This window comes from Moschus berezovskii, chromosome 9, assembly GCF_049115385.1.
Source record: "Moschus berezovskii isolate FMDL1 chromosome 9, NW_MosBer_1.0, whole genome shotgun sequence".
NCBI lineage: Eukaryota > Metazoa > Chordata > Mammalia > Artiodactyla > Moschidae > Moschus > Moschus berezovskii.
This window is the reverse complement of record NC_142468.1, coordinates 72226210-72250866: the sequence shown is the minus strand read 5'-3', so window position 1 is coordinate 72250866 and position 24657 is coordinate 72226210. Positions and strand designations below refer to the sequence as shown.

Below are 24657 nucleotides of genomic sequence, written 5' to 3'. Positions count from 1 at the left end.
CCTGAAATCACATTTTGATTTGGTGGCATCATCAATTTTTGCACACTCTCTACTGTAAATACACAGGAAAAGCCCATTAAGATTATTCCTAACACTAGCTGCTAAGATAAAACAATCTTTAATTCCCTTAATTATCTCCTAAAACTTCCTTTTTGCTTATTTGTTCTGAAATTACTGACCGATCTTAACAGGTCTGTTTTTATTGCTTATTGCTCTCATCAAGTGCGTGGAGCCATGTTCTATTGCTTATTACTACAGAGGTTATTTTACAGCGATACTTAACTACCCTGACCTTGCTCAGCCTTTCTATTTTAAGAGGTAAGTGAGAAGCAGAACTGAAGCAGGTCTTTCATGATTTTCTGATGTGAATGCTTTCTACACTATTCAAATTATTTTAGTATAGGCATCAGAACACACAAGTTTGAAGTTCTGGCTTCAATCAGAGAAGTGGGTATTATTTCCTAGCAGAGTTGACTAAATGAGGTTTAGGAACTGCTTTCTGAGCCTGGTTCTTTTTTTTTCCCTTTTCCGAGAGCTCTCAGGGCCTGAAGAAATAGTTTACAGCCTACTCTTCTCATCTCTTTTAGTTATCACTTGGCACTTAAGAACAGTGATTATGAAGCCTTTTGAAATGAGTTTGGATAGCTTTCTCTGTTTTAAAGATGATATCATCAAGACATTGGGCAGTTTCAGAATGTACTATATAGTAGCTGGTGTTCTCTTTTACATTTCTGTTTGAGATCCACCAAAATTCGGTCCCTGTGTGAAATTCCTGGTAGTCTTTTAGAAGTATCTGCTGTATTATCCTCACAGTCACACCTTATTATCAAAGTTATGGTAGCTGTTAACTAAGAATTAGACCTCAGGGCAGGATTAGAGGGTTTTTCAGAGGGAAGTGTGAAAATTAGGGAGATGGAATTATTTTGTAAAGATGTAGGTGTCAACACTGATGCCATATTATGGAAAGTATGCAGTGTGATAGACTGTCACATTCTAACCCTTGGCATTCTGCGGCAAACAAGGCTCAAATAATAGAGAAACAAGAAACCTAAGCTATCACACCACAGAACTCCTCGTCCATGCCCTGGGGCTTAATGGAATTCAGAAAACAAGGGGTGCTCTCTCCAGGTTCCAACCGGGTGTCTAATTGTGAGAAACGCTCATCTTTAGCTATGACTGTAGCATCTTCACTCTTCAAGTGTAATGACTACATCAAAAAGTACAGGGAGTGGATGAGAGGGAGCAGTACTTTCAAAAAGAGCAAGATCAAATCTCAAAGTCAAATATCCATGTAGAAATAGTTCCTTTTTTCCCCAAACTCCCATCACAACCACCCTCAACGTGTTCAAAATTTATAAAAATTATGATTTTAAAGCAACATTCACTGCATTAAGGTCCACTGTATACAAGGTGGCTCAGTTTGGCGATCAGTATGAAGACTATAAAATAACATGCAGGGCAAATAAGTCTTCAACCATCAACACAGAGTGCATTTATTTTATTGTTTTAGACTTCTGATAGCTTGTACTAGGAACATAAATGAGAATATATATATACGTTGACATATACGTATCTACTCTATGAGGCTCATATCAACGTGGAATCACATACACATCTCTGTCTGGAGATTACAGCCTTTATTCCAAGTTTTTGGTCTAAAGGGTATCTTTAAATGTACATAGTTCCAATCTTTAGTAGAAAATTAAAGTGAATTCAAGTCTGTATTGTCTATCCTTTCTTTCTGCCTTTCTTTTCAGGTTAGCAGTTTATTTCTGCATTAATCACCCTGACAGAAGCAAGGCAACTCAATTTTCTGCTTCTGTAGGTAGGCACATCACTTTCTGTACAGCACTAGGCATGAAAAGGGCTGCAGCTAAGCTTTGGTTACTGGTGTAATTGAAATGCTATCCACACTATAGGGTGCATTAAAGCCAGATAACGGCAGTTCCTGTGGCCAATTTAAGTAGCTTGACTTCCCTGGGAAAAAAAAAAAAATTGCCTGACAGATAAGGCAGACAAACTGGCTAATTCTCCAAGCATGTCTCTCATTGTGATCCTAGAAAAATGAGAAAAAAATGAATCACAGAACCACAAAATCAATTGACCCTCGGGTAGCTCATCAGGCAGCGAGCCTGATAAACCTAAAAGCTTTGTTAATGTCTGCCTGCCTGTATCCCACAGATAGAGCACTTTGTAAATGAACCTGCTTTGATAAATATATTAAGGAAAGCTGTGAATAAAGGCAGAGACTTCTCATTTGTAAATACAACCTCTGCTACATGGAATTAGAATGATAAAATGGAGTTCCATGTAATTAAGTTTGTATAAGGCCTGAAATCCGTGCAAATACTTTCCCTGAATTTTGAAAGAGAACTGTCAGTTCAATTAATCTGAACATCACCCCAAGAATGTACTGAACAAAATTAAGCTGCTGATAAAACCTGGGCCAGTATTTTGATAAGTAATTCCTATATCATTTCTTGGCCACTGTGATCATTTTATTTAATCCTCTGCCCCTCCTTTTCCTCAGTTACCCTCTAAGCCATATACAAAGAGTGATGTCCCATGCACCTCCACGGCAGTAATCGGCCAAATGGCAGAGCTAAAAGTGGGTAAATCTTTGATTTTTCTTACGCTGTGTTCAAAAACACAAAAAAAAATTTGGGTAAATAAATTTCTGTTAGGAGTGCTAGAGAGCCTGCATCTCCATCACCCTAAAAAGCGTAGACAAAAGAAACCTTCCAGAACCGATAACTTCAAGTGACAACTGCACCAACATACCCAGAATAACTACTTTAAATGGGAGTGACTTAAACTGAATTTGCTCTGCTCAATTCGAGAATTTTAAAGCATCAGAGATGGGAAAAGTGAGGTGGAGAGGAAGAGCAAGAGAAGAGAAAAGGAAAGAAAAGAGGGAGGGAGAGAGAGAAAAAGGATATCTCTCATCAAAACCATTTACCTAGTTACCTCTTCCTCTCCCTATGCACTAGGTTCACATCTCAAGGTAGAAACACAGGAGTTATCCTCCTCAATCCCATTTGTTTCAGAAACAAAAAACAGTGATTGAGCAATCTTATCTTAGCCACAGGAGAAAGACATTGATTTGGGGGTCACTCACCAGTTGTTTACTTGGAGAATTGTAAGTCCTGTGTCTTGAGCTAACTGTTTCTTCTGCTCTTCGGAAGGGTACGGATGCTAATGAAAAAACAAATGTTTTGAAAGATGTATCAGAAGTTAAGAAAGAGTCACTTACGTCTATGAATGAAACCACTGTTTGTGATTTCTTTAGTCTATGACTTGATTTTCCTAATCACGGCCCTTTAATCACGTGTGGGGGAAAATGTGGGCAGAGATAAGAATCCAAAAACCTGCCTGTGCGGCCCGGTTCCCACCACGCTATGGAGGCCAGCAGCACAAAGCCAGCAGCATTGCAAGTATTCACTTTCTTCAGTCAATCAGGGAGGCACAGCACTTGGGCGATGGGTCTGAATTTTGGTTGTCTACAGTCACTTCATTTACGCTAAGGGAGCTAGTTTCAGGCCCATTTTACTTCCTGGAAAACCTCTGTGCAGCCCTTCTCCTATGTTTTCTTTGTGAGATAGCTCAATATAATCATTATTTCATGGTTAATCTAAGATTATTGACAGTCAAAGTTTGGAAAGTAAGATTGTACATAATCACAACTATACTTGGAACCCTGGCAACGGCTTCAATTACAGCAGAGTTCACTGACAGTTATTTATGTTGACTCCTTTAAAGGACAGTAGAAGACTCTTTCATTTTTCCTGGTTGCTGCTCCAGGTTAAGAGGGTCACATGCAATGACCACACATCACAAGGAGTCAATTATGGGAATGCTTCACACAGAAATTTTACATTTTACCCTTAAGTGTGGCAATAAGAGAATGAAGCCATAGGTTTCAGTGTTTTGTAATTCTTTACTTCACAGCACAACTCACCAACATTTATAACAAACCATCCTCCCATCATCAAACCCCTTTCCTCTCTCATTCTGAAATCACGTTGTTACTTTAGATTTATGCATTTACTTTGAGACACTCTATTGCCATATACACAATTATAAAATATATCTGTTAAATAGGTCCCTACTCTAAATTCACTGGCTTTCTTAAACAGAAAAGTAAACTTTTATACAGCATGTCAAAGTCATTTCTAAACTAGAAAGCCTTCAGGAATAAATATTTCTCATCAATATTATTAAAGGGTGACATTAGGAACAACAAAGTATTCCATTCATAGCATTCTAATCATTCCAGTGTTTGAAAGAGTGAATGTTTTTCACTCATCTAAGATTTTATTCTTCAGGTATTTCATCTTCCATAATAGCGTGCATTATCCAAAATGTGCACAATTACTTATTAGCAAACCCAAATGCCATTAGGTTAAACAAAATACCCTGTATTGCAAAAGGGGTTAACTAGATTTGTATTAATATAGAAGCCAGGCTTTTAATATTCTGCAAATGTTAACAAAGAAAGATGATAATGTTGAGTTAATATGGGTTAAGCATAAAATGAAAATAAATTTTTCTGATTGCGAGGTGTTGACATTTTTTTGGCTAGGGCCTCCAGCCTGTTCCTGAAAGCTGTGTAATTACAGAAGGCTTTTCCCCTCCTTCCCCCTCCTGCTTCGAGCCTACCCACATTAGTAATGACCCCTTCACTGCTTCAAAAACCACTAATGGTCTTCAGCACGGGCAAGAAAAATGAACAGGATAAATTGGAATCCACAGTCAGTAATTTGCATCCTATGAGGCAGCTTTGGCCACTCACACTCATTCCTGGCCATCAATCGTTGCCTGTCAGGTGCTGCACTCTGCCACCATGACAAATACTCCTCCTAACACTCTGATTCGTCCAAACAATGTAATTGTCCTCTATTCTCCTTTTGGTAATGGAGATAATGAATGACTGCACAAACAAGAAGGATTGCTCATCACAGACGCCGGGAGTGGCTTCAAACTGGTAAAGACCTACGGTACAAATTTTAATTGACTGACAACACTGGTTGGAGGGAAAATGACCAAAAAGATCCCCAAATCCTTCTTGTCGTGGTATTTTCCTGCCAAACTCAAGGGAGGCGCACCCTTTGACTTTTTATTCTTCTAAGATTTTGAAAACCTAGGTCTATAGGTTATTTGCCCAATGGAAATCAATTCTGCAAATAACAAAAATGAAAACGAAAACAAGGCCTCATCACAAGGATGTATAGATCTGCATCGGTAATGCTGTCCAGTGTGCTGTTTCTTCATGCAGTGTTTTCTTTTTTCTTTTTTGGTGTGTGTGTTCAGTCTTGCTCACCATTGCGATGTTTTTGAAAAAAGACAGCTCTAACAAAATGTGGGCTGTAATGTGTGTGTGTATGTGAAAGAAACAGAGGCAGAGACACACACACATACATGTGCACATACACAGAGAAGGTTCAGATAAAATAAAGACTTAGGATGTTAAGGTGGTAGAAGAATAGAAAGGTAAAGTTCGTTACAGTCAGTCCTTTCAAGCAGGACTGTACATTCAGACGGAGTAATAAGAATTCTTCCCAGTGTTTTATTAGAAATTTAGTCAAATGACCACAAAATTACATAAATAGTGCATTATATCTTGGGAATTCCTGAACTGTACTTTCACTATGAAAGCAGTTGCAAATTCCATCCACAATCATTAAAAAAAATTGGGACTTTACGAAAATTCACCTTGCACAGATGGCTTTTTTTTTTAATTAATAAGGAAGACCATAATAACTTTAACTTATTTAAATAACATTCTGTGGTTTTGAACACTCGTGATTCTATGCCCCCTTTATACATGGAGTGGACTGTTTATCTGAAAGTGTTCTGGCAGTCGGCCACTGTATTTCTAAAATTAAAAAAGGGACGGAAAACAATCAGCTTTCAGAGGAATTGGAACCATGGCAATGTGTTTTGGATTAATTTACAAATATATGTATATATTTAAGGCAAAACTGTGGAACTAGAGAATTTCTACTACATGGTCTGTCATATGCATTCTTCTACTTTATTAGAACAGACATCATATTGAAATAATAAACATGGGAAGCCTTCACTTCTTCTTTGATGTATATTGCTAAATGTCTGACTGGCTCAAATTTAAAATAAACTTTGGTATGTTTGCACTTGAAACTGGAAGTAGACCACAAGCAATAATTTGTTGTCAGTTTCCATATTCTTGGAATAAGGCTATAGTTTAGTCTGTTCACTGATGGGGGCCAACCCACATTGGTCCAGTGGCCCAGAGGTGGCTCAACTTACTCATAAGAACATACATTGTAACATAATAGCAATGATGATGATTCCCTTCATCAGGAAAGAAGCAGCATAGGTCAAAGTTTTTCACATCCCCAAATAATTTTAAAGCCACTGTTGAATACAAGTGACTCACAAAGATTCTCTTATTTTGAATATCAGCTGACAACTGTTCAAAAAGTTAATAAGACACGTATGGCTTATGACTCAATGTAGATAGAAATTTTTTTAAATTACCTTTTTTCTAAAGACTCATTCGAATGTGAGATGTATCTGTATCCCAGATACTGACCTTAGACTTTTTTTTTCTCCTCCATTTTTGGGGTTAACCTGGTTGATCAAGTACATGCAAATAGATCTACAATATAAATTTATCACTGAAACAGTTCTTGGGTGAAATCACTTAATAATCTTTTCGTGGTTAATCCTTGTCCATTTTTGTCCAAACTGGAACAAAATTTTGTCCAAATTTATCACAATCTTTATTCCATGTTGAAAGGATTTATACTAATGTTTGAGAAAACTTCAAGTGATACTTTTAATCATCTCATGAATTAAAAGTACACAATAAATTATCAAATGGATCAGAGCTAAATAAAACATGAAGTTCTCACGAAAAGGTTTCCCCCACATACAGCTGAGTGAAAAAAGGACAACATGTATCTTCAACTTTTGTAAAATAGATAAATAGCTAAATAAATACATTAATTAAATACACACATCAATGCTTGTCATACAAGAAAAACATCTGTAAAAACACACAGTGAATAATGGTTCATGTTGTGTGGGGCCTGAGGTGCAGACTTTTACTTTCTATTTATATACTTCTATATCATCTGCATGTATACCACTGCAATTTTTAAAAATCAAATATTAATTTAAAAATGATCATTTATTGTAATTAATTTATACACTCTATTTTAGAAAACTTTATTTTACTTATTTATTTATTCTTGGCTGTGCTGGGCAGGCTTTCTCTAGTTGTGATAAGTGGGAGTTCCTCATTGTTGCAGCGCACAGACTTCTCATTGTGGTGGCTTCTCCTGTTGCAGAGCACGAGCTCTAGGACGCTTGGGCTTGAGTAGTTGTGCTTCCCAGGCTCTAGAGCACAGGCTCAATAGTTGTGGCACCTAGGCTTAGTTGTTCTGTGGCATGTGGAATCTTCCCAGACCAGGGATCGAACCCATGTCTCTTGCATTGGCAGGTGGATTCTTTACCACTGAGCCACTAGGGAAGCCCCTATACTCCATTTTTCTTTTTTAAAAAATCATACTAATTCAACTTGTTACACAGTTAGATATTCTCTTTTGTTATTCATTGGATTTTTTAAAAGAAGGGCATGTCAAAAATCAATCATTAAGGTTACTTTCCTATCCTACGAGTTTGACTCACTGGTCTATAAAGTTTACTAGATAAGTTCTTTAAGGAACAATGTGCAGTAGTCAAGTTTCTTCTGTAATGGCTGTAATACAGCCATGGAGACAAATGATCAAATAATTTGTTGGGCAGGTTCTTAGTTTGAGCAAAAACATGGAAACTGGTTTTATGATCACCACTCCCTTTCCCTCAATCCTGATCCCTCTTGCTGCTCAGCCCACCCCAACCCCGACCAAAATACCTCTTTTATAGAGTTAATTCAGGTGACCTTGAGTTTGATGATAATGCTCATAGATGAAACCCTCTAAGCAATTTCTCTAATAGGGACAATGAAACTGCATTGGGTATATAGGTATATATCACTTTATGCTCTAGGACCAGGCTTACTAAACTGATACAAGTTGGTGCTAAAGATCTAACTCCTGATTAAATAAATGCATTTTTGTGGAATATCAAACTTATTCAATGACCATTAATTTAATTAATCTCAAGTAAACAGAAATTCTGATGTTATGATTAGAATGTATAACAAAATGAAATCTGACGATGAATCCAGAAGCAAGATATTTAAAAACCATCACATCCTCATAGCTGGATGTAATCTGCTTTCCACTAAGTTCATATAGTGATTTACTTAGCATTTATAGCTTTTAGCCCTTCAATGTCATGTCTTATTTATACACTTTGACTAGGTACATCTTTCTGAGAGTAAAGCCTTAGGTTTTCTAAACTTCTGTGGTTCAATGTCTCTTTCACTAGAAAGAGTGAAAAAAAAAAAGATATAAGTTCTCATTTAAGCTTTGTCAGTAGTTTCTGCCACCTTGAACAAGACTGGGACTTAGTCTCTGTAATGGCAAATGAGGATGTTAACAAAGCTGTACATGCCTTATGAAATATCTATGGAGATTATAATAATAAAGTCTGTGATGGTTAATTCTGAACCTCACTGACTCTCTTTCTCTCTCTCTCTTTCTCTTATACACATACACACTCTTCTCCTCTCCTCTCAAGTTGTCTGAGCTTCTTCTCACTACCTCGGGATGCAGTAAAAAGCCTTTGCTCTTCCACTACAAAGCTAAGGTCAAATTTCTACCAGAACCACTTCTACATGAGACGTGATATATCTCTTGCTTTGTGTTACTATTTGTAAATCTGCATTTTCTGGATATTTTATCCTTATCCTAGTTCTTGATATCATAACCACAAAATATTGAGGCAAATAGGTCTTTAAAAAGAAACTTGTCCTTCAACCTAACTTATGTAGATAAGGAAACCAAGATGCACATGACATTACACTCCTGGCCACAGAAACAGGAAATGCTGGGATAACCACCTGTTCTCCTGATATTTAGTGGAGGGCTTTCCCACTCTAACATTAAAGTTTTTCACTGAAGTAACTTTCCCCGTTTCTCTTGATAAAAGCGCCTTGATTTTACTTCAGAGATGTGCTTGGGGGTGGCTCACTGACCCAGGCTTAGCCAATCAACATAGCTAATCACCCTGGCTGCTTTGAAGATGGAAGCCAAGTTGAGCTTAATGGGAGTCAGTTAGGACTGTCAGTCAAAGGTGCTCTTTTGTCACTGGGGTTACTAAGTCAGTAGAATTTGTGTCGAGTTGCCATCAGGCCATTGTTGCCACCAATGAAGAGAGGCTGATGGAGGATGAAGAGCACACAGACAAAAGCAGAGCCAGAAGCTATGAAGAATAGATTCATGCACATTTCTGCCCTTGGATCTAGCTTTATCTAAATCCAGCCACCCTTTACCTTTCAGCTACTTAAGTCAATTTATACATGTGGCATGTTTTAGATTATCAGAAATTTTCTCAGTGTACTCCCCATCTCCCTCCAGCTAAAAATGATTATTTTTTCTTTTAAAGAGAAGGATGACGATGAGGCAAAAGAGGGAAGGCAGGGTTGGGGGAAGAGAAGAGGTGAACCATCTTGCTTTGACCTAGATCTAGACTCTGATCGCACAAGGCAAAAATCTTGAGGATTTGGGATTTTCTAAAAAGTTGATTGGAAGGACTGATGCTGAAGCTTGAAACTCCAATACTTTGGCCAGCTCATGCGAAGAGTTGACTCATTGGAAAAGACCTTGATGCTGGAAGGGATTGGGGGCAGGAGGAGAAGGGGACGACAGAGAATGAGACAGCTGGATGGCATCGCCGACTCGATGGACATGAGTTTGGGCAAGCTCCAGGAGTTGGTGATGGACAAGGAAGCCTGGCGTGCTGCGATTCATGGAGTCGCAAAGAGTTGAACACGACTGAGCGACTGAACTGAACTGAACTGAAAAATTTGATCAGCTTTGTGCAGTGGCAGTATTGTACCAATGAGGTTTATCCGAGGTGTGATTATTGCTAATTAAAAAGGTGATCAGCATTGTGATCCTAATAGATTTTTAAAAATCACCTAACTTGGAAGACTCTTGCCTGGAGAATCCCAGGGACGGGGGAGCCTGGTGGGCTGCCGTCTGTGGGGTCACACAGAGTCGGACACGACTGAAGTGACTTAGCAGCAGCAGCAGCAGCAGCAACTTGGAAGACAGAGGTTTAAACATGCAATGTATATAGAACTGTGAGAAATTTATATCTTTTTTCCTAATTTGAAAAGCAAAGTACAAGGTAGAATTTGTATAATGACCAGAAAGAGAGCAAATTTCAGTATGTTTCTTTGTGGAAAATTGAAACTCTTAAGGGAAATAAATATAAATTCATCAAAATACCCAAGAAACACATTTAGACACAAAAACCATACAGAAACCCAAGGCTTTGATAATGAAAAATGATACAAAAGTTGTTACAATCATCTGGCTAATTTAGTATTATTGGATTTAAGTAAAATTCCAGAGTGCTAAAGGAGAGTGTATTTCAAATGTTGTGTGATTACAACATTCCCTTCCATTTCCATGATTCTGGCATGTCCATCAAGGTCAGTCCAAACACTAGGTCCCCTGGAAAGTCTTCCCTAGCCTTGAGTAGTCACTTTCCCCCAAAATTACACAGTGCTATCTCTCCTTCCATTTTTATTTACTCCACATTATCTTTTATGTATATATGTGTTCTTGTGTTACAGCCCTCACTGGACTGCAAATCATTTGAGGACAAGGTTTAAGCCTTCAACCTTGAACTCTCTATAGCACTTGAATATTTCCTACAGAATAGGTACTCGATACATACATACTTGTGAATGCATTATTTCTGAAACTGACACTTTTCTATTAGAAAGGACTGATGGTGCCATATATATGATACATAAAAATTCAGATAAAAATGGTAAGATTCAGTCATTTAACTGTTTTACCAACACAATATTTGGATATTTGAAAACATCTACTGAATTTTTCACTTTTCATCCAGATGTTTGGTGTCATAGAAACCCAGATTCCAGATTTAAATTAGTTAGCTGTTTTTTTTTTTTTTTTAATGTCAGATGTATATTTGAGAGGAAGAAAATGTGGCTATTTCAGGAGATTCATTTCCATTTGAGTTCATGTGGAAGTAAACAGATTAAATTATAATAATCACATCTTTTAAAATTCAGAAAAGGTTTGAGAGATTTTAATAATAGCCAGATCCTAAGAGATTAACATGTTTGGTTGATATTTAGAGCCACAGTAGGAAGGCCTCATTAAAACGAGCAAAGAGAAAAGCACACGCTTTTTTGTAGATAAGCTAAAGGAATACTGAATGAGCCTGATGGATTATCATACAGAGATTTTAAATTTATTATTATCAAGATATAGGTAAAATAAAAGAATGGAGAAGGAATTTCTCATGAAACCAAAGTTAAGGACAAAGGAAAAAAATGTCTTAGGACTAAGGAGAAACACTTTTTTGCATATGCAAAGGGAAATGTTACATATACATGTATTGCAGTGATACAAAGGGAGTTCATATGGGCGGAAGCAATGAAATTAGATGATGGTCAGAAACCATCTACACTCATTCCAGTTCTAAACTTCCAAAAAAACATAAAAACATATTATAAAAACACATTAGAAAACATTTGCACATAGTAGTCAGGATTTTAAGCGCAACGAATATAATTATTTTCCTATTGACTGAGATTTTAAAGCTGAGCAGTCTTATTTTGAAAATAACAGCAATATATTCCTAAGGCTAGAGAAAGATAATTTTTATTTAACATTTGTTAGGATGCTCCCATGAGCTGCTTGACCATGCGTGTTATGCTGCCTACATGGCTAATGGGTAATCTTACCAAATGAGCCAAAGGCCACAAATAAGGCCTTGACTCATTTAACAGTCATTTCACATTTCCACACTATGACCAAATTAATATTTTATGGGGCTACTCAGTTCTACAGCTAGACCACTTTTCCAAAAAATTGAATTTCGTGCTTATTTATTTTATGGATCATTTGTTGAAATAGATTTCAAACAGGTTTAGGCTATTTAGATTTTTCAGTGAACTGCAAAAACAAAACTTACAGACTCAGAGTTTTAGGAATAGAAGTCAGAAGTCATTTAATACAAACTTTCTCAGTTTATGTCTAATGAAACTAAGGCTGAAGCGAAGTGGCTTGCCCTAAACTTGGTTGGCCTCCTCCTTTTTTAAAGATGTCCCTGACTTCCTCAGAGAGAACAAATTTCATACTTATATAACCTCAAAGAACATTTCTTACAGAACATCTTATTTCTACCTAGGAATCATGAATACCAGTAGCAAGATTTTACACTGTAAATTACTTAATTCTTGTATCCCATATATTCCCATGTAATTCTATTTTTCTTCATTAGCCACACTGCATTGTAAATACTTGCTTATTTGTCAGTTTCTCTGACAAACTGCACTCTGTGCTCCTCGAAAGCAGGGAGTGACTATCCATATTTTATTTCCAGAATTTAGTTCACTGCTTAGCATGCCAAGGTATCAATAAGTGCATGTAGAATTAATCAAATTTGAGAATACAAACAAGTGAATTTTTTGCATCCTAAAAATACTATTTTGAAATAAGAGAAAAGGAAGTTGGTTGAGGTGAAAGCTAGATAGCAAATGAGAAGGGAGATTTAAGGAAGGAGACACTCAACAAGGCAGATAATACCAGCCACTCACGCATGTCAAACAGTGAAATAGTAAAAAATCAGCTCTTATTTAAAACAAAAGTATAACTTCATAACATAGAGTACTAAGTAGAAATTGGCAAATTCAGATAGTGCCACTAAGAAACTATGGAAAGGAAGTAAGTACATAGGACTTTTCACTAACATTTAATTTCTTCTTGTTAAAAAGGCTAAGGAGTTGTTTTAAAGATATATAATATCTAGACCACTTAGATACTTGTATCTAATCTTATGGCAACAATCCTACTGAACAGGCCCAGACACAGTGGCATATGAGACTGAATTAGAAAAAAAAATTAGTTTAGTTCTTAATCTTGGGACTTCCCTGGTGGTCTAGTGGCTAAGACTCCATGCTCCCAATGCAAGGGGCCTGGGTTTGATCCCTGGTCAGGGAACTAAATCCCACATGCTGCAACTAAGAGTTCACATGTTGCAACTAAGAACTGGCGTAGCCAAATACATAAATAAAAATATTTTTAAAAATCCATTAATTTCTTTAATAATGTGAAAAACATCTGGATAAAAAGTTGTAGGGTAAATATTAAAGAATTATGGAGCAAATTTACAAGGAATAATAAACAATTCCAGTATATTTAGTCCAATTTCATTCGCATGGACCGTGCTATAAATAATTTTGTCTGATTTACTTAACAATGCACTGAAAGTCTTACTTGACAAGAGAAAGCTAACATGGATTTAAAGAGGAAGAAATTGTTTAAAGAAACTGAGGGTTATCTCTTTTTCAAAAAGGTTATTATCTCTAGAGTAAGCAATGGAAATGTTGTGGATATTATCTTCTTTGCTCATCTGAGAGTACAGGATAAGAGAATGGGGTTAATGATAAGCTAAAAAGTCATCAGAAGGAAGTAGCTATAAACTGATGACTTCTTGTGATGCACAGTGGGGTGGTTAAAAAGAAAACTTCAGTAGTGACTGAGCATTTCTTGTACAATCTTACAGAGGTATTAATCAGAGTGGCTATGATGAAACAGAACTCCTTAATGAGAGTTAATTCTTTCATTTTACAGTTCACCAAGATAAAAATTCTAAGGTTTTAAACACTAGCATTAGGAAACTGGTTGAGAGGTTTCTTACTGGCTTCTTTTCCTAATATACACAGAGCTTTTTTTTTGCATGTAAATGAGCATGGGATACAACTATTTACTTAGAGACACACTCTTAAAAAAGGGAAGTGAGCTAACAGAAAAACTTGTCTTTTAGCTCCATGTTCTCCAAATGTTTTGGAATTTATCTGACTTTTAAAACTATGGAAGAAAGATCATTATCGGTCTGTCTAGGAATTACAAAAATATAAGCCAAAGATATTACCCAATTGTTTACCTTAGTTATGCACCATATTAGTAAATAAAGCAATCAATTGGTACCATAACAAGAACATGCCTAACTGAGCCATCAAAAAAGGTCAGTTAGCAGTATTTATTTTGGAATTCCCCACAGTTTTATCTTATCAATTTGTTTTTCCTTCCCTTTTTAAGAGCAGCCTGTTTAGTGAACGCTAACTACATCAAGATGGAGACAGAACAAGGTGCCGCCACATTTATCTATGATAATGGACCCACCTGCCAATGTCAGATACACGAGACTTGGGTTTGATCCCTAGGTTGGGAAGATCCTTGCAGAAGAAAATGGCAACCCACTCCAGTATTCCTCCCTGGAAAGTTCCATGGACAGGAGTCTGACAGGCTACAGTCTACGGAGTTGCAAAGAGTCGGACACGACTGAGCATAAGCAGCCCAATGTACATATAATGGCCCCATTACTATTCTACCCAAGCTTTAGAACACGCAAATACTTAAAATAAGAGTGTTTCTAAGTAGATGAAAAAAAAATTTGTGAGTTTCTAAATTGTATTTAGAGCAAATGAACTCATCAGTAAGTAGAGCACCTTCAAAATGTCTTTTGAACATACCTATGACTATGTATCTTCTGGTAATTATGTATCAGTTCAGTTCAGTTCAGTCGCTCAGTCGTGTCTGACTCTCAGCGACCCCATGAATCACAGCACGCCAGGCCTCCCTGTCCATCACCAACTCCCGGAGTACACTCAAACTCATGTCCACAGAGTCGGTGATGCCATCCAGCCATCTCATTCTCCGTCGTCCCCTTCTCCTCCCGCCCCCAACCTTTCCCAGCATCAGAGTCTTTTCCAGTGAGTCAACTCGTCGCATGAGGTGGCCAAAGTATTGCAGTTTCAGCTTTAGCATCAGTCCCTCCAATGAACACCCAGGACTGATCTCCTTTAGAATGGAGTGGTTGGATCTCCTTGCAGTATAAGGGACTCTCAAGAGTCTTCTCCAACACCACAGTTCAAAAGCATCAATTCTTCTGCGATCAGCTTTCTTCACAGTCCAACTCTCACATCCATACATGACCACGGGAAAAACCATTGCCTTGACTAGACGGACCTTGGTTGGCAAAGTAATGTCTCTGCTTTTTAATATACTATCAAGGTTGGTCATAACTTTCCTTCCAAGGAGCAAGCGTCTTTTAATTTCATGGCTGCAATCAGCATCTGCAGTGATTTTGGAGCCCAAAATTATGTATACAAGATCATAAACTAATCCATGTTGCAAGCAAAGAAAATGAAAAAATATATGCACTTAAAAATATATCTATGACTCTGAATGTCTTTTGACTAAACATTTACTCATTCAAGGTAAAAGTGATCAAATATTGAAATAACAAATCATTTGATAGTATTTAATCTTTTTAATTTTTTTAAAGTATTTAACCTTTTACCCCCTGGAGAAGGAAACGGTAACCCACTCCAGTATTCTTGCCTGGAGAATCCCATGGACGGAGAAGCCTGGTAGGCTACAGTCCACGGGGTCGCATAGAGTCGGACACGACTGAGTGACGGAACGGAACGGAACCTTTTACCATTTCCTGGAAGCTCAGACGGTAACGTGTCTGCCTACAATGCAGGAGACCCGCATTCGATCCCTGGGTCGGAAAGATCCCCTGGAGAAGGAAATGGCAACCCACTCCAGTATTCTTGCCTGGAAAATCCCATGGACCAAGGAACCTGGTAGGCTACAGTCCACGGGGTCACCAAGAGTCGGACACAACTAAGCGACTTCACTTCAGTTCACATGATAATTAAATGCTATGCTGCTGCTGCTGCTGCTAAGGTGCTTCAGTCATGTCCGACTCTGTACAACCCCATAGACGGCCTACCAGGCTCCTCCATCCCTGGGATTCTCCAGGCAAGAACACTGGAGTGGGCTGCCATTTCCTTCTCCAATGCATGAAAGTGAAAAGCGAAAGTGAAGTCGCTCAGTCGTGTCTGACTCTTCGCGACCCCATGGACTGAAGACCACCAGGCTCCTCCATCTATGGGATTTTCCAGGCAACAGTACTGGAGTGGGTTGCCATTGCCTTCTCCGAATGCTATGCTGAATACATCCAAATATATTTTAAAAGTATGGACTAAAATACAGAAACAGAAATTAACAGTTTCATGTAAAATAATAAGGATATATGCTAGAATATATTTATAGTATACTTACATTAGTGTGTGGCTATTTTCTTTCTAATTTGCATAGCAAACCAGAAAATAGTTAAGAAAAATCTCTTCTTAACTTGGGTAGCTAAGCTGACCTCGGCAGAAAGCATTTGCATTTGCTTATCAACTTGGATAAAGGAAAGAGGAATAATAGGGGACATATTAAAAATATGAATATTTAAAATTACTGCACTGGCCATATTTTTCCAATCCATTAAGTGATCAGATTTATAGAAAACAATAGCTACTTCTTATTCCTTCTGCTTTGTATATTAGAAATTGATAGTATATTTTTACATTCTTAGAACAAAGAATTCTATTTTTGCATGAAAATATTTCTTACAAGGATTTAATAAGCCCTGAAACGGGTTGTTTCTACAAAAACTGGACTTTAAAAGGACAGATCTTTAATGTAGCTGAATTCAACTGGTATGAAGCACTATGGCCAGCATCTGCTCTAATTAGTTGAGCATCTATTCTGATTGTTGTTGCTTGTTTGTTGCTTAGTCTCTAAGTTGTGTCTAACTCTTTTGCAACCCTATGGACTGTAGCCCATCAGGCTCCTCTATCCACTGGATTTCCCGGGCAAGAATACTGGAGTGGGTTGTCATTGCCTTCTTCAGCAGATCTTCCTGACCCAGAGATCAAACCCATGTCTCCTGCAGTAGCAGACAAATTCTTTACCACGAGCCACCTGGGAAGCCATTCTGACTGTCGGTGCCTGTTTGTTTGCATATTACTTGTGACTTTTCTTGATGATGGACAGTGCCCTCTGACATTTCTGATACATGCTTGGCAAGGTTTTGTTTTTGTTTTTTTTTCCCCTTTGGCCACACCATACAGCATGTGGGATCTTAGTCCCCTATCAAGGATTGAACTCTCATCCCCTGCTTTGGAAGTGCACTGAAATGCCAAGGAAGTCCTCGTCTGTTGTATTTTTAGCAGATGAACTCAAGTTTGACCTGTATTCTACCATAACACAAAAAGCATTGACATTTCAGAGTAAGGTGAGTTGACCAAATGACCATAAGGGAATAATAAAGTTTTTCATTTTAAACAAGGTATTTTGAAGTATTCAACAACATGAATACTCAGGTGTTACTGACTGAATCATATGCATTATTTAAATATTTAAATAATTTAAATACTCTTATTTGAGTAATTGGGAATATAACGTCATGCAACATAAGCTGAGTGGGTTTAGTTCTCTAAGAAGTTAGCAAAACACTTAAGGATTGCCACATGGCGAGAAATAAACCACAAATGGCCTTTAGATTCTAGTGGAAAATCATGAAGTAAAATCCAAGGTATTATTCCATGTATATTCCATGAAAGTATTGATTATGCTTTTATCTAAATAAGCACATTTTCTTAAGAAAGATAAGAGAGGATCATTTTTAGCGAGAGGTAATAGGAGGAGTCAAAAATTATCTCAAAGAATTAAAAAATGTGAACAAAAATCACCATCAACTCACGACTTTGACTATAAGATCATTTCTTGGATTTGATCTGGATATTGAAAGAAAGTAGACTGACAAACTCTCCTTTTCACAGACCCACTTACAAATCAGCATCCATTTAGTATCAATGTTTCTAACCTGGAAGAAACTAAAGAAAAGACTTTTTCAATTCAGATGTTAGAACATTTTAAATTGTGTACAGTGAAGGAAATACAGAAGGGGAAGAAATTCAGAAGGAAATTCAGAAAGAAATGTATTAACCCCTACTTTTTCATCTTTTCTAACCTAATCAGCCAATTTTGAAATGGCCTAGGAACATACTGGACTTCTAAGGTGGCACTAACGGTAAAGAATCTGTTGTCAATGCAGGAGACTCAAGAGACTCAGATTTGATCTCTGGGTTGGGAAGATACCCTGGAGTAGGAAATGACAACCCACTCCAGTATTCTTGGCTGGAAAATTCCATGGGCAGAGAAGCCTGGCAGGCTGCAGTCCATGGGTCCGCAAAGAACTGGACACAACTGAGTACTAACTCACGCAGGAATATACTCTTATAAGGAATGAATACTGTGTGCATTATTTATCATAGTGATGTTTGTATAATTCTACAAACATTGAAAACATTGATGGATAGATGCCAGGTCCTACGCTAGAAGACTTCCCTGGTGGTTTAGTGGTAAACAATCTGCTTGCCAATGCAGGAGACAGGTTTGATCCTTAGGTCAAGAAGATCCCCTGGACAAGGATATGGCAACCTATTCCAATATTCTTGCCTGGGAAGCCCCATGGACAGAGAAGCCTGGTGGGCTACAGTCCATGGGGTTACAGAGAGTCAGACAAGACTTAGTGACTAAACAACAATAACAGCATGGACAAGAAATTTAAGAATCCTGGTGTCTGGATGAATGGAGAAACTGTTAGAAATTGAGGTGGGTATTTTCACACTTGACTGGATATGCCTTCTATTCTCTTCTTCAAGCTCCTAAACACATTCATCCTTTTAATTTTAAGCTACTGAAATGCTAATGATGTTATTGAACTTAGAATAACTCTCTGGAGATACTCCTTTAACTCCTTGTACATTTGGGAATTCAATTCATAGTAAGTATAAATATTATAAGTTGAATTACTTCAGGAGCCTGCTATTTGCTAAATTGAGTTCTTTCATAAGATAATGTTCTTACAAAGCAATTAATTCCCTCAGCGGACTAATGCTCTTCTATATTTCTTTATGAACAAGTTCAGATGTTTACAAGAAATGCCAAATGAAACATTCTGATGGACTTATTAATGAGTGCTTGGGTTTTCATCTGTGTTTTTTTCACAGCTGTATATAGAAAAGTGCTTGCAAGAGCAGTACAAGCTCAATAAATATTTGGTTAAGTGAGTAAATAAAGGAATACGTTTCCGGGCTTGATCTGAGACTGAAGTATGGAGTGTCTCATTTCAAGTACACATGGGAAGCAGGAGAAATTTAAGTGTTTAGGCTTTTTACCTTGTCACATTCATAGTTAGAACCACCTAGTTGGGAGGAGGCACATGGCAAGGGGATGGGAAGTTTCTGCATGTTACAGACTTAAAAGCAGACTCTGTCAATTTATTTACACTACTGAAAATCTGATTTTTTTTTTCCCAAAAAGGAATGATACATTTCTAGGCCCATATTGACTAAGATAAAGGGGGAAAAACCTGCAGAAAGCCCCACAGCACTTGTAACAATGCTCTAGGCTGACGTATATGGCTGTCACACTAATGCAGTAACACTTTCCATGATTTAAACCCTAGTGGGTAAACATTTGAATTTAAAGTGTAGCTACGTTTTGGAAACACTCAACCAACTCAGGAAACACATGTGCTATGGTGCCATCAGGTCACACTTCAGGTGGAGCCCTGGGAAATTTTTTGGAAAATACTGGTAGAAATAGATTGGAATAGAGAGAGAGAGGGGGCATAAATCCATTAGCGATTGCATTTATAGCTCTTTCCATCTGTCATTTTCAAAGCATTTTTCTAATATTAGCTGCTGAAGTTCTAAGTGCACATGGCTCACATCCATTGTCTCATTGCACTTGGTAAAGGTAAAGAACGGAATGCAGGAAGCAGAAGTGAGTTACCATTTGTCTGTGATCCAGACAGAATGAGATGCAGGGATTTAAACCTTGTGTTCTCAATGTCTTTCCCTATGCTGAAAATCTATGAGGCCAACTATTTCCTATGAATAATTTTTGCCTTTCAATAAAATCTTCATTCTTACTCTCTACATAGATTAGAGAGTAAGCTGACAGTATGAAAACACTGCTGAAGTACCCATTATAACATAATCTATTATACTGAAGACTTGATTATACCAACTCAAGGCAAGAAAGACCAACTTATAGAAAGAAAGAATCACATGACGCTGGCAAGATTTAATTAATTATATGAACTCTACAGTTACCATCAAAACCATGTAACACAATGCATTTCAATTTGACACAAGCAAAAAGATTCTGTAGTTTAATTAAACTCATACCTCTTTGCCTCTCTAGAATCTAGGTGACATTATAGAGCTTACTTAAGACCAAGACAAATAAATGGTCTAAATCATTTAACAAAATTGTCTGAAGAAATTAATAGCCATAATTTAGGATGAGTATGGGAGTCCTGAACAATTACACCATTAGGCCAGTTATTTTAAACTTAAAAATGGATGTTATTTTAAACTTGAAAATTGAGGCTATTTTAAACTTAAAAATGGATATATGACTCCTAAAACTAGAACATAAGATCCTTGAGGAGTGGGGATTTGAAAGAGACAATTAGGAAAATTTTACTGAATGAACCTTGCTCCTACCCAGGCTATACTTGCACTTGAGTAAGTGAGTTGGGAAGCTTCTTATGGCTAATGTCTGCAACACACTGCGATAATGACCAAGAGACTAATCGTTCAAGTGAAAAAAGGCTTGGCAAGTCCAAGGGAAAAGGAACTTACAGTTATTCATGCAGTGAAATTTAAAATAAGGAAAAATTTATAAAGAAATCCAGGCCATATCTCATGAGGGGAAGAAGAAACTTAAAAAATTTAAGAGACAAAGCCATTCTATACAGATTAGAATAATATATGCACAAATCTCTGGAGAAACTCTATTATATCACAATTAATGCAGAGACTGCAATCAAGCCAGGCTAATTTCAATAGATTCCAAGTTTTGAACAGTTCCTAGACTATCCAAGTGGGAATTTGGCCAGGACGCTGGGGTTAATAATTCATTTTGAGAGAGGCTAATTCTTTGGGAGGCAGCCCACTCTGCAGGAGGAAGCATTTGGCCCATGTGAGCAAATTTGCTCTTCAAGATCACCCTCTATTAGCTCCACAAGACACTTTTTTTTGGAGGGGGGTGGGGGTCAGTTTACTTTCTCATGCATATAGAAATATTTATCATGTTTTCAATAATTATATATTAATGTCAGATGAATAATTCAAACATATACATGAAATGTTTGGATTCATAAAGAATAATTTTCATGCTAACTTTCCATTACCATGATCTGAGTATAGGATTATCATCAGAGTATTGTGGCAAAATATACAAACTGTGTGATCAGATGGTTCTGGTGTTTAATCTTGGCCTCATAGATTAGGAACTGGGAAACTTTGAAAATGCTACCAAACCACCCTAGGACTCAGGTCCACCACTCATAAAATACAAAAATTAATGGTGCCTACCTCAGAGGGGTCTCAGGAATCTTAAATAAGTCACTTGTTAATTGAACAAACAGTTTTGAGTGCCAGGAACTGTTACAGCTACTGGGAATACAGTAACAAACAAAAGAGACAAATTCCTGACCCCCATGAAACTTACATTCTGAGAGGGGACATAGGCATTAAACCAAAAATATAGAATTTGCCTGAAGGTGATGTTTTATGAAAAAATAAACTTCATTGAGGTTATTTCTATACCAAGATAGAAAGAGAATGACGGAATTGATCTCATATAGAGTGGTCAGGGAGAGCATTTTGAGAGGGTGACATCTAAGCAGAGAAGGTCAGCGCCAGCTAGGAGGCGGGAAGAGCAGGAGACCAGTGTCCTCTAGCTCAGAGAGGGGTGAAGTGCAAGGATAGGGCTGGAAAAGCAGCTGGTGTAGACCATTCCAGGTGTTGCAGGTCATCTTAAAGGAATAGAGTACTAAGATGCTGTCTGGCACATAATAATTAAACACGTAACAAACTATAGCTATTTATTTATTCATATTGGGTAAATAGAGTCACCAGTCAGAATCCCTCATTTTTTCCATTGCTCTTCCAGGTCACTGGCATTTTCCACATCAGTCCTGTCACCTTAACATAGCTGATTCCTAACGACTGGTACCTTAACACATTTTAAATGTCCAGTGACAGATGAATGCATAAAGAAGATGTGGTACATACATACAATGGAATATTACTCAGTCATTAAAAGGAATGAAATTTGGTCATTTCTAGAGATGTAGATGGACCAAGAGTCTGTCATACAGAGTGAAGTAATTCAGATAAAGGAAAACAAATATCATATATTAATGCACATATACGGAGTCTAGAAAAATGGCACAGATGAACCTATTTCTAGGGCAGGAATAGTGATACAGACACAGAGATCAGACATGCGGACAAAGTGGGGGGAGGAGAAGGTGGGATTAATTGGGAGATTGGAATTGACATATCTATACTACCATGTATAAAACAGATAGCTAGAGGGAACCTGCTATATAGTGCAGAGAACACAGCTCAGTGCTCTGTGGTGACCTACATGGGTGGGATGGGGCTGGTGGTGGGCACGAGGCTCATGAAGGAGGGGATACAGGTAAGCATATAGTAGATTCACTTCATTATACAGCAGAGACGAACACAACATTGTAAAGCAAGTATACTCCAATAATAAAAGAAAATACTTGTGGACCTCACGGGTGTTTCCAAATACAAATGTTTTCTCAGATGTGTGGTTTTTTTAATATCTTGTCTGGTAACTGGTCTTAAAAGTGACGGGTTCTTTAATTGTGAATAAAGTGATGGTGATGGTTTAGTCACTAAGTTGTGTCCGACTCTCGCAACTCCATGGATTGTAGCTCATCAGGCTCCTTTGTCCACAGAATTTCCCATGCAAGAATACTTAAGTGAGTTGCCATTTCCTTCTCCAGGGGATCTTTCTGACCCAGGGATTGAACCTGGGTCTCCTGCACTGCAGGTGAATATTTTTTACCATCTGAGCCACCAAGAAAGCAGAATAAGGTGAGAACAGGTGCAAAACGAATCTTCAACTGAGATGTAGAGTGGGAGATAAGTTAGTACACAGTCCTCTGTGTTTCCCCAGAAACAGCAGAAATTGAGTGCTACTTCATACTGAGCTGATTTAGAAGACAATCTTTCACTGGTTTTCAAGTCTCTAAATCTGACTACAGTTCAATACAAATCACCACCAGCACCCCCACAATATACAGCATGAGTCATTCATACTCCTCCCAAAACTTGCATGGCTCCATGTCACCAATAAAACAGGTTTCTGTCCTGTAGTGAGAGGCCTTTCACGATCTGGCCTCAAGCCATTTTTCCAAACTTATACCCCATTACTCTATAACACACATGTAAAGCCCTAACCAAATCACACTGGTTTCTTTGTTCACTTATTCCTATATCACTGCCATCAAAATCTTCCCATATTGTAGACATTTTAAATGTTCACCATTATTTTGGGCTTTCTTCCCATTTTATGCACACAGAAGTCTATGTTTCCCAGTCCCTCTGTGTCTCTCTTTCCCAGGAATTGGGCAGGACCATATGACTAGTTCTAGACAGATGACTCTGATTGAGGGGACCTGTGCTATTTTGGAGCTGATGAATTCACTTGCAGATGTGAACTTCCCAGGCCTTCTCTCTTGCTGCTGCAGGCATGGGGGTACTTGTTGAGATGGAGGTGCCACAAGATGCGGGACCATATGTGCTAAATTTGCATGTGGAGGGTAGTTGCTTCAGACAGTAGAATGAATGCATGGCTGAGTCTGTGTGACCAAGAGATAAACCCTCATTATGTTAAGCCACTGAGATTTTGGTGATATTTGTCAAAGCAGCATAACATAGCCTATTCTCATTGATATGCCATTCTTTAAGATCTTTGATCACCACTTTGAAGTGATTCTTGCTCTCTTTTCCAAAAAAAACTAATATGAATCAATTTTTATTTTTCAGATGCTGGCAAATAATTGCTTTGCAGGAAGAATCAGCAGCTCTAGTGAAAAGGATCTTTGATAAGCTTAGAGGGAAATGGGGGTCGAAATGAATTTTCCAAGCCTAGAGTCTAGTGGCAGCCAAGTTTCTTGTCAAAGCTGGGAGCTACTCAGTTGAATAAAGGGCTGACAAGCTGTGTTGAGAGTTGCCTAGTAGAAGAGATGGAGAAATGAGTAAGGTTAAAAGGGAATACCTGGGGATGAGATGAGTAGAATGAGTATTCTTCAAGTGGCATGTGTGATGTGTGTTATGACACCTCCCCATGACACTACAAATCTTCAGTAAAGCTAGAGAATTGAAAACAATCCATATGTGGTTGGGTTTCTTGAGGAAGCTGATGAAGCAGCCGAATTTGATATCACGTTTGTATGGATTTAAAACAGACTCACTTGTGTGGTCAAAGGAATCAGCTGATATCTGAATCACACTTCATTTATATTCCTCAAGCACTTGTACTTGAGATCTTGTATTACCTTGTGTTACAGATACTGGGGCAGGGGGTGAGGGAGTGGGCGGGGATGATTTCCCAACAAGACAGTGAGGTCTTCAATGAAACAAACCGTATTTCACGTCTCTTTATCCTGCACATGCCTAATTCAGAACACTACAGTAAAAGATCCCAGTAAAAATGTACCTGTTGAACAGATGACTGCCACAGATCAAAACCAGTCCCTTTTACCCTGTTTTCT

At 37.8% G+C, this 24657-nt stretch overlaps 1 protein-coding gene and 1 non-coding gene across 6 annotated transcripts in view; one reads left to right on the top strand and one right to left on the bottom strand.

The window, feature by feature from the left end:
* The window catches only part of MEIS2 (Meis homeobox 2), a 229841-nt gene that overhangs the window by 73088 nt on the left and 132096 nt on the right, over nucleotides 1-24657 (bottom strand). For all 5 annotated transcript variants that reach the window (XM_055436315.2, XM_055436317.2, XM_055436316.2 and 2 more), the window contains one exon: nucleotides 3119-3195. In XM_055436315.2, coding sequence (XP_055292290.1) covers nucleotides 3119-3195 — 77 coding nt within the window. The remainder of the gene's footprint in view (nucleotides 1-3118; nucleotides 3196-24657) is intronic.
* Nucleotides 9965-10099, top strand: LOC129563655 (U4 spliceosomal RNA). Its single transcript, XR_008687396.2, has one exon. It is a non-coding gene; the product is annotated as a U4 spliceosomal RNA (small nuclear RNA).